The sequence below is a fragment of the Gobio gobio genome (genome assembly GCF_949357685.1).
Source record: "Gobio gobio genome assembly, chromosome: 15".
NCBI classification, from domain to species: domain Eukaryota; kingdom Metazoa; phylum Chordata; class Actinopteri; order Cypriniformes; family Gobionidae; genus Gobio; species Gobio gobio.
In genome coordinates, this window is record NC_137108.1 from 41,328,960 (window position 1) to 41,343,477 (window position 14,518).

The 14,518-nt window shown below is 39.1% G+C and overlaps 2 protein-coding genes across 2 annotated transcripts; one reads left to right on the top strand and one right to left on the bottom strand.

The window, feature by feature from the left end:
- Nucleotides 1-211: 211 nt before the first annotated feature.
- psma2a (proteasome 20S subunit alpha 2a) lies at nt 212-5,356 on the bottom strand. Its single transcript, XM_079837736.1, has 8 exons — nt 5,274-5,356; nt 4,466-4,542; nt 4,174-4,306; nt 1,878-2,000; nt 1,644-1,725; nt 1,419-1,492; nt 1,271-1,328; nt 212-496 (listed from the first exon to the last, which is right to left on the bottom strand). Exons 1-8 carry the CDS (start codon nt 5,312-5,314, stop codon nt 380-382), a joined length of 705 nt encoding a protein of 234 aa, XP_079693862.1. The 5' UTR covers nt 5,315-5,356; the 3' UTR covers nt 212-379.
- A 245-nt stretch (nt 5,357-5,601) lies between these two features.
- Nucleotides 5,602-7,557, top strand: mrpl32 (mitochondrial ribosomal protein L32). Its single transcript, XM_079837737.1, has 3 exons — nt 5,602-5,778; nt 6,304-6,485; nt 6,582-7,557. The coding sequence occupies exons 1-3, from the start codon at nt 5,688-5,690 to the stop codon at nt 6,831-6,833; spliced, it is 525 nt and encodes a 174-aa protein (XP_079693863.1). The 5' UTR covers nt 5,602-5,687; the 3' UTR covers nt 6,834-7,557.
- The last annotated feature ends 6,961 nt before the right edge of the window (nt 7,558-14,518 follow it).

Here is a 14,518-nt window from a genome sequence, read left to right on the forward strand (position 1 = left end):
TCGAGTTCAGAATTCAGATATTTGGCGCCTATATATATATATATATATATATTACTCTTTGTTTTATATAATAGCTTTAAGTGTTATAATATTTATAAAGTTTATAAAACAGAGTATCTGCAGTGACATTTAGTCATTTCATGTTTGCCTTTTGCACAAATCTAAAACACTACACAACAGTACAAATGGAAACACAACTGGATTTCAAAAGACTTGTTTATTTTTTCCTTTATTATGAAAGCAAGCAAAATATAAACAATAGAACTTTTGCTTTCACATTGCATTACATTGCTCAAACTCACAAGAAAGTACTTATGAAGTTGGACTGATGAAGACAAGATAATCAGTGCTCAATCTACAACAACTTGTACAAGTAATTTTAAACAATGGCAGCTAGATAGTCTTTCACCTCCGCTGGGGTCAGTCGCCTAAATCCTGCTTCATTGCAGATTCCCACCTCAATGTTGTCTTCAGTCATTTGACCTTCAAAGCTTTCCTGTAGCAAAAGTAATCATAGATTCAAACTTTGGTGTTTGACATTTTAATCATATGCAAACAGGGTCTAAAATAATTATTCGCCAAACCAATTTGAGGCATTGGCAAGTAAATAAACATCATGCTTTGTGACAGGTGCAGTTTCAGTGAGAAACTGACTCTCGTATTTGATGCTGTGAACAATAACAACCTGCACTGTTTGTAAAGGAAAAACAGCTTGTTACAGGGATTCAATTGTTTTGCATGATTCATTTTAACAATGCAAAACACATTTTGACATCCAATAAATGTTCAGGGGAGGACAAAAGAATTTTGGATATTGTGTAGAAATATTCAAGGTACATGATTACAATTAACCCCTGCGTTGAAAATCATTTACCAAATTAGGTGCTACTGGTAAAAAAGAAACAAAAAAAAGTTACATTAAAAGTGAAAAACTGAGGTGCATCAGCTCAAATAAATGAGGAATAAAATCAATCAGTTTCCAAAAAACTGCCCTAATTGAAAGAAAACAAGTTGACAAAGTTTAAATCCATTATTTGTCAATAACAAGACATTTTTAAGTTTTTGTTTGTAAGATGGAAACAACTAAACAGGGTGGAAATGAACAAACAAAAAGCACAAATTATTATTACAAAAAATATTAGTTGTTATACCCTGTGTGAGTAAAGTCAGTGAGTTTTAGTCTAATGCCAGATCATTAACTAGCATTTTTGAGACAAATAAAAATGACCGGAACACAACGTGAACACATAGCTGGGTTGTCAATTATTACCTTAAGAGTCAGAATAGCAGTGTGAATTGCATCTTCCAGTTCCAGATCCTCGTTGTATCTGAAATAGGAAAACGAAGCAAATGAGAGGCTGTGTGTTTAGAAAGACTAAAAAGCTCTTAGACTTGGACAATGCTTTTACATGTAATACCTTTTTTCAAGGAATGTTTTCCCATTCACATAGTTCTTCCCCATCGCTGTGGCTTTCCATGCAAAGTATGCTCCCTTAAACAGATCAAAGTCCATCTTATTTTGTATTTATTCTAATACAGTACAAAATAAAGAGCTTACATTTTGAACAGGCAAATTATTTCAGTTCAAACTAGATTGCACTAATACAATAAATATATTTATAACATTAAAGTGAATAGCATACAGAGGGGTCAGACTGGAAAAGGTATGGGCGATCTTCATCCCAGCCAGCAATCAGGAGAGACACCCCAAATGGCCGAACTCCTCTGTGTCAAAACAAAAAAAGCTTCATGTTATGCCATTGTCACTTTGGTACATGCACGTCAAGCATCTTCTCAAAATATTGTTTTACAATACTGCAAAACAACTGTTTGTAAAACTTTCAGAATAATAGTAACAGTGGAGATGTATCACATACCCTGATTGTGTGTACTCCTGCATAACAGAGGCCACCCTCTGAACAAGCTGGCCTGTAGGAATCGGCTCCTGATAGACCAGGAAGTACTGCTGAGCCAGCTTCCGTGCCCTTCGCACCATCACCCTGCAGATATGAAATCAAGATTTTCAATTCTTGGTTTTTATGGAATATTGGAGCATTTATTATATCGCATAAATTATCTGTGCACATCATTACTCTTTTTAAATTCATGTAACATCATAAACTTTAATCAAAATCATAAATAAATCTTGCAGCAACAGGCTTGTTTGACTTCCTGCAGTGCTGTGCCGACCGCTCGGCGTCTGACTTGAAGCAGTGAATGGCGGTTAGAAATTTTATCTGACTTGAGACAGCGGCGACGACACATCACTGTGACGTATGGCATCAAAGAACCACGAGAGCGATCAGAGAGCAGACAGAAGACTAAGCCGGCACAGCTTCTCCAGAGCGGCTGCACGAGCTCTGATGACGACACAGCTGTTCCACGATTGGCCGGATTCACCACATGACGATGTGTTCCGTGTTTATTCTGACACCTTCAGTTCCACTAATGCTCACAAATCTGTATTTTTATAACAGTAAAAGCTGTTTTCATGTTATATTGTGTCATATTTATCAAAATAAAGCTGATAAAAAACGTAGACCCTATTACAGTGGTATTTAAATAGTAATTAGCTTATGTTGAACTTTATTCTTGTACATACAAAAGCTGTATTAAAGGGTTAGTTCACCCAAAAATGAAAATAATGTCATTTATTACTCCCCCTTATGCCGTTCCACACCCGCAAGACCTCCGTTCATCTTCGGAACACAAATGAAGATATTTTTGTTGAAATCCGATGGCTCAGTGAGGCCTGCATAGCCAGCAATGACATTTACACTCTAAAGATCCATAAATGTACTAAAAACATATTTAAATCAGTTCATGCGAGTCCAGTGGTTCAATATTAATATTATAAAGCGACGAGAATATTTATTGTGTGCCAAAAACCCCGAAATAACGACTTGTATAATGATAACCGATTTCAAAACACTGCTTCATGAAGCTTCGGAGCGTATCAAATCATTATTTGGATCGCGTGTCAAACCGCCAAACTGCTGAAATCACATGACTTTGGCCCCCCGAACCGCTGATTCAACACACTGATTCGATACACTCCGAAGCTTCATGAAGCAGTGTTTTGAAATCGGTTATCACTATATAAGTCGTTTTTTCGGCGCACCAGAAATATTCTCGACGCTTTATAATATTAATATTGAACCACTGGACTCACATGAACTGATTTAAATATATTTTTAATACATTAATGGATCTTGAGAGTGTAAATGTCATTGCTGGCTATGCAGGCCTCACTGAGCCATCGGATTTCAACACAAATATCTTAATTTGTGTTCCAAAGATGAATGGAGGTCTTACGGGTGTGGAACGGCATGAGGGTGAGTAAATAATGACATTATTTTCATTTTTGGGTGAACTAACCCTTTAAAGGGGCTATATGCAACTTTTTCCCCAAAAATAAACGTAACAATAGCCTTTTTATTTTACCATTTATGACTCAAACATCTCCTGATGAGCATACTGACACCTTGTCCGCTCACAGTGGGTGCACCTATAAGCCTGTATCCTATTTTTCCTATTTTCTGGCGGGTAGGTTTTTCCCGCGCTGTATGCGGATGTGACGTCACGACCGCTGCGAGAGCGAGCAGAAAATAAGAGCAGTTCTATTTTTTGGCCACAGGTGTCAGTCGCGAGTTTAAATTTCAGAAAAACGCATATATAGCCCCTTTAAGCAGTACATAAAGTATTGAATGAAAACGTCACTTCGGCTGTGATAAAGTATGCAAACAGCACGAGCGTAACTATGGGAAGCAAAAAAGTGTCCGACTTTACGTCTCCGTTTTCAGCTTCTCCCTGACTGCAAGCAGCAACTCTCACCAATCGGTTACATGCAGCCGAAGTCGAACGCACCTAACATCTCTTTTCTGATGTCATGTTTACTGGAGCGAGGGCGGGACAACCTGTCACTCACATGAGATCACAGCAATAGCAAAACCACAAGCATCCAATCCTTTCCCCATGGACAATTTTTTTTTTCTTGTTCGAGAAGCAGTTTCACTTGGATATACGTTACAATAGGGAAGAGAACTTTGCAACTTCTGATTCATGCTAACTTTATAAACTGGTTTTATAACAAAAATCTTATTGAGCTTCATGTGCTACATTTTAGGAATCATTATTATATAGTGTTAGGTCATGCAGGCTCCAAATCTATACCTGTAGTCCGGACCCATGCCACTGTAGACCATACCGATGTGTTTGGTTATGGGCTCTACTTTGTGAACACTTTGCTCATCGTACAGTATAGACTTCTGCTTCTTTTCCGTAGCCAGAACAACACCGTTTGAAGCTGTGAAAGAGAAATAAAGATGAAATGAAAGCGAAAAGGACACAGCTGTTTTTCTGTCAAAAAAGCAATTGATAAGCATATAATGAAACCATAAAATGTTATAAACAATGCAGATTTCAAGACACAACTGATAAATAAAAATAAAATATTTTTTTTTACCTTTTATTCCAACTGAAGGAGCACCAGCCGCTACAGCTGCCAGAGCATACTCAATCTGGACCAACTTCCCTGAAGGGCTGAAAACACAAAAATAAAATTATAAAATGGTTTTACTTTTGGTAAAACATGCAATGATAAAGACGAGGGTGCTTGACTATGATAAAAACTTTTTTATTTTCCTTTTATTAAAATTTGCGTTTAAAAAAGTTGTGTTTTGTATTGTTACTTTACCTATTTACAGATTCAAAATATGCAAATGAGGCACAATTCTTTTAAATATGCACATATTTATATATTGTATAAAAATGCTACAGTCCCCATAGAAATGTCATGTTAAATGTCACGCCAGATGCATGTTCTGTTTTCAGTTATACAGTTATATAAAAAAAACTGCTAATCGTAAACTGAAAGCTTACTCGTGTGCATTAAAAATGTCATATAAATGTATATACAGGAACGGTTTCCAAAGATACACTGAAAGTGAAAGTAAAATCAGCAAATTCTATTACAAAGACAAAACTGAGCCCAGTCTTTCCTTTAAACACTCCTGAGTCCTGAGAGTGTTGTATTTGTTGCTCTGGGAAGCATTATGTGTTTAGCTCACTCTATTCATGAATGTTGATGCGCATGGATGAAAGAAGCGCCCATCACAAACACAGTGACTCTGCATCAGCGCACAGATCATGAATTAACGCCTTTGATTGACAGAACGCTCTCCGCTAACCTCGAGCTTTGCGATACGCTAAAAACACACACTCGTTTAATATGATGAAAACATCGGATATGATAAAATTATGACGTTTATTACCTGAAAGTGGTGAGGGAGAAACTGTAGCCTCTGTCTGCCATTGCTGTGTCTGAGTGTTGGGGAAGTGACGACACGCGCTTAATTGATCTGATTGGCTGAAAGAGGTACCAGGGTAACTTGATGAATTGTGGGTATTGTGGGCAGCTTAAATATAAATTTAAATTAATTTTGGACGTCACATTCTGTTTTACCACTGACTAATTAAAACCACATATTAATTAAAAATATGTATTCGTAACATATTCCACCCTCACCCGCTCATAATGAAGCAGCGTTTTTATATAGTTGTACTACAAATCCCAGAATGCACGGGTGCAGAAGAATGCGCAGGCGCAGTGGGTCTTTTTGAGATATGACCGTGAGGATGTTTGTTCTGTACATGTTGGGTTAAACTGAAATAAAACACCGCACACAATGTCATTAACGGGTTTACTTCAGTTTATCGGTCGTTCTCTACAGCGTCTGGAACTTAGTTTATCGCAAGCGGCGGGATTTGACCGCTTCGGTGAGTGCATTTACTGTACTGAACGTGTCATGTGTGACACTGCATACTCTTATACTTACCCGTAAGCTTCATTTAAGACCATTTAATAGTTTATTTTTCTTTGATTTACCTGTGTGTTGTAACATTAAATATAGAGTTTGTTTTTAATGTCATTATCTCTGGTGTGTCAAGCGCTCAAGGAGACACATGGCACATTTTAAGATACTAACGTTACATAGGATAAAAAGTCTAATTAATCTGAACATTACAGCGTTTAAAATATACATATTTTGTCTTGAAATACATAATTATATATATATATATATATATATATATATATATATATATATATATATATATATATATATATATATATATATATATATATCTCAATCACTTTAAGTCAAATGTAAGCCCTTCCTTTTATAAATCATAAATGGACAAAAATTAAGGTAAGGTATATTTGAAATGGTAGTGTGAGCATTTGAGGAATTCAGTTTGATTATTATTGTATTAATCTATCAATCACATAAACCTTTTCTTCAGGTCCAGCTCTGGCAGTAAATGGTCCCGGTATTCTTCCTCAATCCCATCACAGCAGCGATGATGAAAACGCTCAGCCCAGTTTCTTGGACAGTATCTTTTGGATGGCCGCTCCTAAAAAGAGACGAACCATTGAGGTAAATCGTTGCCGAAGACGAGACCCAAGCAAACTGATTAAAGTCAAGGTAAGAACTCAAGCATGGTACAAATTAAAAGAGCTATCAAAGTGAAACTGTCTACAGTGTATTAGCAACTTATCCAATTTTTTCCTTTTCTCCCAGTACAACATTGAGCCGTGTCCAGAGTGTGGCAACATGAAACTGAAGCATACTCTGTGTGGATTCTGCTATGAAAAGGTCCGGAAGGAGACGGCAATGATACGGAAGCAAATCTCCATCATGGAAGGCGGACCTCTCAACACTCCTGCTGTAGAGTCTGTTGTTTTGTATGAAAATGAAAAGCCTTCTGATGCAGATAATGACAAGAGAATAGTAGAACGCAACAGGAAACGTCCATATTGGTTTAACATGTAATTGCAGTGGAATAAAGACTTTTGTTAAATAAAGATCACAATTTCAGTTCCTATTTTAATAGTTCAATAATACAAATGTATACCTTTGTGAGTTTGTTTGATAACAGTCCTTGGCTGAATTAAACATTTTAGTTAAAGATAAGTGATATGAATTGTATTAGTACACTAACTAGAGAGGATATTGTCCATAATACTATAGAGAATGATACAAGACAAATAAATACAATAAATATTAACATTATAAAAGGATACTGTTCGATATTGTGAAGTCAGAGTTACCTAATAACAAGATCAATACTAACTGAAGTCATTATCATACACCTATTGTGGAGGGAGTAATGGTCAAATGAGGGTAAGAGGTGAAATGAAAGTAAATGCATTTAAAAACCAGAGTGATTGGGACCCCAATGTGCGGCAGAGCCTGGAAGCTGATCAATACAAAGTTCTGTCACGAAACTAAATGGAGCAGGCTGATAGGTCCTTAACTCTGCTTGCAATCACATCACCTCTGTAGGGCATAGCTGATTGGTTCCTTCTGTATCAGTAGCCAACGAGCACCCTTTCCACCTTCCCCAGCTCCACCTGTACAGATCTGCTACGGGGTAAATGTATGCTATTGTAAAGCAGCAGCATGTCTTATTTGCTCACAGCAGTGTGTCATGTATCTATAGGCAGTAGCGAGTCCTGTACTTGGACAGCAATAACCATCAACAACAGCAGAAGCAGCCAGGGGCGCGGGAAGATGTTTTAGGTTGGGGGTGCTGTGATTTTTGACGGGGGGGGGGGGGTTACAGGAAATACAAATTGACGCAAAAAAACTGCCTACCTTACCAGAGCATGTAAGCAACCGCTCACCGGTAAAATGACGTGCGCTCAAATCCCGCTCCGATATGACATTTCTCTGTAGCCTACTATAGGCCTGTAGCCATGTTGGGTAAGTTACTCTAAAAAAGTTATGAATTACTAGTTACTAATTACATCTTCAATAGTGTAATTTGATTAGCCTACTGTAGCTACAAATTACTCTCTCCAAAATGTATTTAATTACTTATTACTAATTAGGCTACTTCCCAAATCTATATCAACCTCGACTAGTTAAGCGATTCAAGGATAGACTTGAAACGGTTCTTTTAATTCATTAAAATAAATAATATAAAACTACATCAATTATTCTGACCAAAGTATTACAAATGTTAGAAGGATACATAAAAACATGCATTTTAAAGTTAGACTTTAAATGTTGATGTTAATTCCATTATTTTATTATATATAATTGTATTTAGTATTTAGTTCAATTACTTCAGAAGTAGCCTAACTGTAATTAAATTACAGAAAAAATAAGAGTAATCCCTTTTCTTTACTTTTTCAAGGGAAAATTACAGTAACTAATTACTTAGTTACTAGTTACACCCAACACTGCTTGTAGCCATTAAAACACGTATTTAGTTTCAGTTTAAATATTATAATGTTATTTTTTTTATTAAATGTAGGCTACGTTGAAAAGTGAACAGGACACATAAGATGCATAGGGTAGAGTGGGGGAAAACGCCCCCCTTAAGGAAAATGTGACATTACAGTGAAACAAAACATAAATGTGACTTGAATTGCCATCCCGGTTTTGAGTGACTATGGCAGGAGTTATTCACCAAATATTAAAATTGCACAGCCTTCATAATTAATTAGTATTTTGACTGAAAATATTTTTGTACAAAGGGGGCGTTTTGCCCCAGCGGTGGGGTAAAACGCCCCCCAAGGTGGGGTAAAATGCCCCCTTTCTTCCCAACCAGTTTGCTTCATAGATCAACAGCAAAATGAGCAGACTATAGTTTTTAATCTCTCAAAGTAAAAGGCAAGTAATGTATCAACATGTATATATATTAATATTTATTTGAGGAATGTCCACAATATCCATATTTTTACCATTTATATTTATATATAAGCCATGCAAACAAATATGTTGTAATAAATAAATAAACATTAATTCATTAGCCATTCACAGCCCTTTTAACATTTATATTTATACATATAACTAAGCCATGCAAACAAATATGTTGTAATAATAAATAAACAAATAAATAAATATATACATAAATAAACATTAATTCATTAGCCATTCGCAGCAATTTTACCATTTATATTTATATAACTAAGCCATGCAAACAAATGTGTTGTAATAAATAAATACATAAATAAACAAATAAATACTAAATAAACAAATAAATAAATACATACATAAATAAACTTTAATTCAGTAGCCATTCACATAATCTAATATGTTATTATAGTAATTATGATAGAGAGAAACTATGCCCTTTGGGGGGCGTTTTACCCCTCAGCGTAGGGGGCGTTTTACCCCACAAGCTATGACTTTTAAAAAAAAAAAATAATTTTTAAGATATAATTATATTCCTTATAAATAACATTTCCTCTCAAAGTACAGACTTCACTATTCATCTATCATACATCACTGTGATATCCTGCAGAACAATATTCTCTTAAACACTTGTTTACTAATATCTGAAAATTATAGCACTTAGCATGTAATCCTCTTCTCTTCAAATACGTCGCAGGGGCCCGTTCTTCGTACCTCGCTAACTCAGTTAGGCTGTCCCAGCCACTGCTACTTTATTACAAGAGTTCTTTACTGAACCAGGGGCAATACTAATCATTTTAAATAATAATAATATACAATTTTTTTAATTGTATATGTATATGAGAATGAATATAATATTATAATGTTGTGTATAATACTATAGACACAGCCACTTGATTGAGCGATTTATTTGTGATGGAATAATTACTTTATAATTTTATTGGAGGTTTGCACACATGTTGTACAGTTCATCTGAGCCGTGCATTAATTTAAGTGATGACGGATATTATGGGATGGCTTGATGCAGCGCAGGAGATGCGGAGAATTTGATCTTGACCCTTAAAAACGTTAATACTGTCACGTTACAAATCTGCTTCAAATTGATGAATTATTACAATTAAAAATTGAATTACAACATTGAAATAAAAATGTAAAGGGTGTACAAATACTGTATAAAATCGTGAATAATTGGTAATCATGTAACAACAAAAACATTTATCATTGATCTATTATAACTTTTATGTTGGTTTGGTCGTTTAGCCATTTCCTTATAAAGCTCCAGATATTCGTGGTTTTTTTTTGGTGTAATTTGCCAAGTTTTTTGCCAGGTGGCTTTTTTAATTATATGATGTCATTACGTTGCTGTCTTGACGCCAGCCAATCGCTGCATTGCTGATCGTGGTTTCTAGTATCGATGCATCTGCCCTCTTCAGGGAAAAACAAGAACGCACAGTGATCTTAGATCATTCAATCCAGATATTTAAATCCAATCCGCAAATTCGTTTGAAGAACCAAATTATCCAGACATCAGTTATCACGATTAAAAGATCTGGGATCTGTCAAATCATCTCAGATGTATTAAGCGAGGTACGAAGAACGGGCCCCTGGTGTCAGCTTCTCCAAGGAGATTTGTTTATCCCCGTTGTCAACGAAGGGCATAGCAACAGTGAAAATATATCTTGACTCCCTCTAGTGGTTATTTTGGGAAAAACAGGTGGGGGGGCGTTTTACCCCAGGGGGGCGTTTTCCCCCACTCTACCCTAATAGCCTTTATCAGAAGACGGGGGTCTTCAATAAGTTAAATAATACTGCAATAAGTTTTGTTTTGTTGAAAGCCTTACATTGAATTTCGTTTTGTATACATTGTATCTTAATTTTAATAAATATTTGATCAACCAAATTGCCCGGATTTAATAAATAATAAGCAAATAGCCTATAACAGACAATGACATGGAGGCGGCGCGCTGCGTGAACAACGGCTTAAATGAACAACTACTAGAAAAAAAAAAGAAAAAAAAAACCTTAGTCTGGGGCAGCCCTATTTCAGATAGGCCTATATTTGATCAAGAATGTCACAAAGGGAGTTCTGGGTTGAGCGCGCGGTGCTGAGCGGAATGAGCTTCAGAAATGAACGGAATCTCCAGAAAGGCGCTCTCCACTGGAGGAAATATTACCACTCTTTCTATACGCACACACCGCAACGGTCACAATATGACCTCATGTAGGCTATGTACATATAAATAATACTTTTGAATGGGCCACTTAAAATGTTTATTACAAATAAATGATTAAATCCTAAAAATGAATAAATGTAAATGAACAAAAATGTGCATTGCAATCCTTTGAAACGTACTCGGTTACTTAACGTAACCTCGGTTCCCTGAGATAAGGGAAGGAGTACTGCGTCTTTAAGACGCTATGGGTAGGTTCTCCTACTCTCGAATATACTGAAGTAATTGTAAAATCACGCAGTGCTACTGCCCAGTCAAAACAGTGTCGAGACATCTCGCACGCTATTGGCTGGCCAGTGGGAACTGCATGAACCAATGGCAGAACAGCGTAATCTGAGCGAACCAATGGGCACAAAGCCCGCGAAGCTGAGCGCAAGAGCCCGCGAAAGGGGCATATAAAATACGCTGTAACTGTCAAAAACGTCAGGTTAAATCGACTGAAGCGACGATCACCCGAGTCAGCGCCATAGCACGGCCGTCTACGCAGTACTCCTTCCCTTATCTCAGGGAACCGAGGTTACGTTAAGTAACCGAGTACGTTCCCTTTCGAACGGTCAGTTCGTACTGCGTCTTTAAGACGCTATGGGAGCCTATTTAATCCCGCCGTGCTATGATAAGCGCAGTGACATGTACTCCCTCAAGTTTGAACACTTATTAGAAAGGGCTCAAGACTAGAGTTACTGACACATCATTTATATTAATAATATATATGTACACACGTCTTATACTACTGGGCTCATAGAGGCCGGTAACTATAAGGAATGTGTAAGCATTGAAGCATATGAAGGCCCCAATGCCAACTTATGACGGGGACGGGCTTACAAGGCCGTCTGATATTCATTAGGCCGTCTTAGTATTTTTATACAGCGAAGACTTGTGCCTGCAGTGCAGGGACATCCAGACTGAAGAATCTGGTTAAAGTAGATGGTGAGGACCAACCTGCCGATCTACAAATGTCACCCATAGAAAAACTCCACTAGACCACGCCCAAGAGGAGGCCATGCCTCTGGTGGAGTGAGCTTTGACACCTATGGGGCATTGGAGGCCCATAGTGTCATATGCTAACGCTATCGCGTCCACTAGCCATCTGGCTAGGTTTTGTTTGGTGACCGGAAGTTCCCTAGTTCGGTCACCAAAACTTACAAAGAGCTGCTCCGACTGTCTAAAGTGGGAGGACCGCTCAATATATGCTCTAAGCGACCTAACAGGGCCGAGCAGGTGTAACTGTCTCTCATCCTCCGAAGTGGGGAGGGCAGAGAGAGTGATTACCTGTGCTTTGAACGGTGTTGAAAGCACTTTAGGTACATAACCATGCCCTGGTTTGAGGATGACTTTGGAATCGCCTGGGCCAATTCTAAACATGACGCGTTCACAGATAACGCTTGAATGTCACTGACACGCTTAACAGATGCCAGTGCTAGTAGCAGGGCAGTTTTCAGCGAAAGTGGCTTTAATTCAGCCGTCTGCAGCGGCTCGAAGGGAGGTCTTTTTAGTGCTCTTAGGACCAATGAAGGTCCCAGGATGGCACCGTAGGAGGGAGAAGGGGGTTAAGCCTCCTGGCTCCTTTTAAGAATTTTATGACCATGGCGTGTCTGCATACTGATTGGCCAGCTATAGGCGTATGAGATGCGGCGATAGCTGCCGTGTAGACTTTGAGTGTGGATGGAGTGTGTCCTGCATCCAACATCTCTTATAGAAAAACAAGAATTTGTGATATCTCGCATGACACTGGGTTATAGTTCCTGACTGAACACCAGTCAGAGAACACTGACCATTTAAGGGCATAGAGACGTCTAGTAGACGGAGCTCTAGCTTCACTGATGGTGCTCAAGACACTCACTGGGAGGTTCTTGAGCCCCCCTTGAGTTGCCAAACATGTAACGCCCACAATTTTGGGGTGGGGGTGCCGGATTGTCCCGTTCGCCTCAGAAAGGAGATCTTTCCTTAGGGGAACTGGCCATGGGGCTGCTGATAGTAACTGAATCAACTCGGGAAACCTGATGTGGGTTCGCCAGAGTGGAGCTACTAGCAGGACTGTGCTCGCATTCCCTGATCCTTTTTTTTAAAAATCTGGGGAATGAGCGGTACTGGTGGAAAAGCATAAAGTATGCAGCTGGGCCATTTGTGGGCCAGCGCATCCTTGTTCTTTGAAAAATAGATTGGGCAATGACAGTTGTCTTCGGAGGCGAAGAGGTCGACCTCTGCCCTCCCAAAAACACTCCATATCATTTGAACCATTTAGGAATGGATGGCCCATTCCCCCCGGGGACACGAGGCCCCTGGAGAGCATGTTTGCTCCCTGGTTCAGTCTGCCTGGCACATGCACTGCTTTTAGTGAATGTAATTTGCCTTTTGCCCATAGGAGGAGATGTCTGACCTGTTGGTTGAGCCATCTCGACCTGAGCCCGCCTTGGCGGTTTATGTAGGAGATCACAGTCGTGTTGTCCGTGCGGACTAGAACATGGTGACCTGAGAGACGTGGTAAAAAAAGTCTTGAGGGCTAGCACTACTGCCAGCATTTCTAGGCAGTTTATGTGCAACCGTGACTCCGTGCTCGACCATGAGCCGAAGGCCGGTTCGCCCTCGTACAGAGCGCCCCAAACTGAGTTGGAGGTGTCCGTGGTGACCACCATCCGTCTGGAAACTGTTTCCAAGTGACCACGGGGCCAGGGATTTGACACAGCCGCGGCCCACTTTGATCCAAAGCTGGCCTGAATGCCACGCTTGGGAAGGAACCCGTGATTTCAGCCAGTACTGCAGGGGGCGCATGTGCTTCATACCCAGCGGAAGTACTGGAGAAGCTTTTGCCATTAGGCCTAGCATTCTCTGAAATTTTTTAGGGGTGTGTAGGTTCCCATTTTGAATGAACATGCAAGCTGCTGTGTAGTCAGAGCGCGTTCGTCCAATAGCCACGCCCTCATTTGGGCTGAGTCTAAAATCGTTCCCAGGAAGGAGGTTCTCTGCCTGGGAAGCAATAAGCTCTTGGCTGTATTTATTCTGAGACCCAGGCATTCTAGATGGCTGAGTAGCATAGATTTGTGAGATTTTATTTCTTCCTCTGACTGGGCCAGTATGAGCCAGTCGTCGAGGTAGTTCAGAATGCGCATTCCCGCTTATCTTAAGGGGGAGAGAGCTGCATCCATGCACTTCGTGAAAGGACAGGCCAAATGGCAGGACTGTGTACTGATAAGCCTTCCCGTCGAACGCGAATCTCAAAAACGGTCTGTGACGTGGGATAATTTGGATATGAGAGTAAGCATCTTTCTGATCCAATGAGAAAAAACCAGTCCATCGGGCAGATTTGCGCGATGATCTGTTTTAATGTCGGCATTCTGAAAAACCTTTTGATAGAGCCTTGTTCAGGTGTCTGAGATCTAAGATGGGCCTGAGGCCGCCATTTTTTTTTTTTTTTGTTTTGTTTTTTTTAACTCGCCTTTATGGCGGTAGAATGCAGGGGAGCACGCATTAAAGCGGACTCGTAGTTTACATTCATTGCATGAAAAAAACATTCAGAACAGTATTTTTCTCCCTGACCGGAACAAAAACGGGCCGAGGGGAGAGATGTGACACTGTGCGGACAGC

Coding starts and splice junctions, on each gene's coding strand:
- psma2a (XM_079837736.1), bottom strand. CDS start 5,314: ATGGCAGACAGAGGCTACAGTTTCTCCCTCACCACTTTCAG. Junction 1,329..1,418: donor AAAACATTCCTTGAAAAAAG/GTATTACATGTA, acceptor TTCCTATTTCAG/ATACAACGAGGATCTGGAAC. Junction 497..1,270: donor CTGCTATTCTGACTCTTAAG/GTAATAATTGAC, acceptor CTTTTGCTACAG/GAAAGCTTTGAAGGTCAAAT.
- mrpl32 (XM_079837737.1), top strand. CDS start 5,688: ATGTCATTAACGGGTTTACTTCAGTTTATCGGTCGTTCTCTACAGCGT. Junction 5,779..6,303: donor GGCGGGATTTGACCGCTTCG/GTGAGTGCATTT, acceptor CCTTTTCTTCAG/GTCCAGCTCTGGCAGTAAAT. Junction 6,486..6,581: donor GCAAACTGATTAAAGTCAAG/GTAAGAACTCAA, acceptor CTTTTCTCCCAG/TACAACATTGAGCCGTGTCC.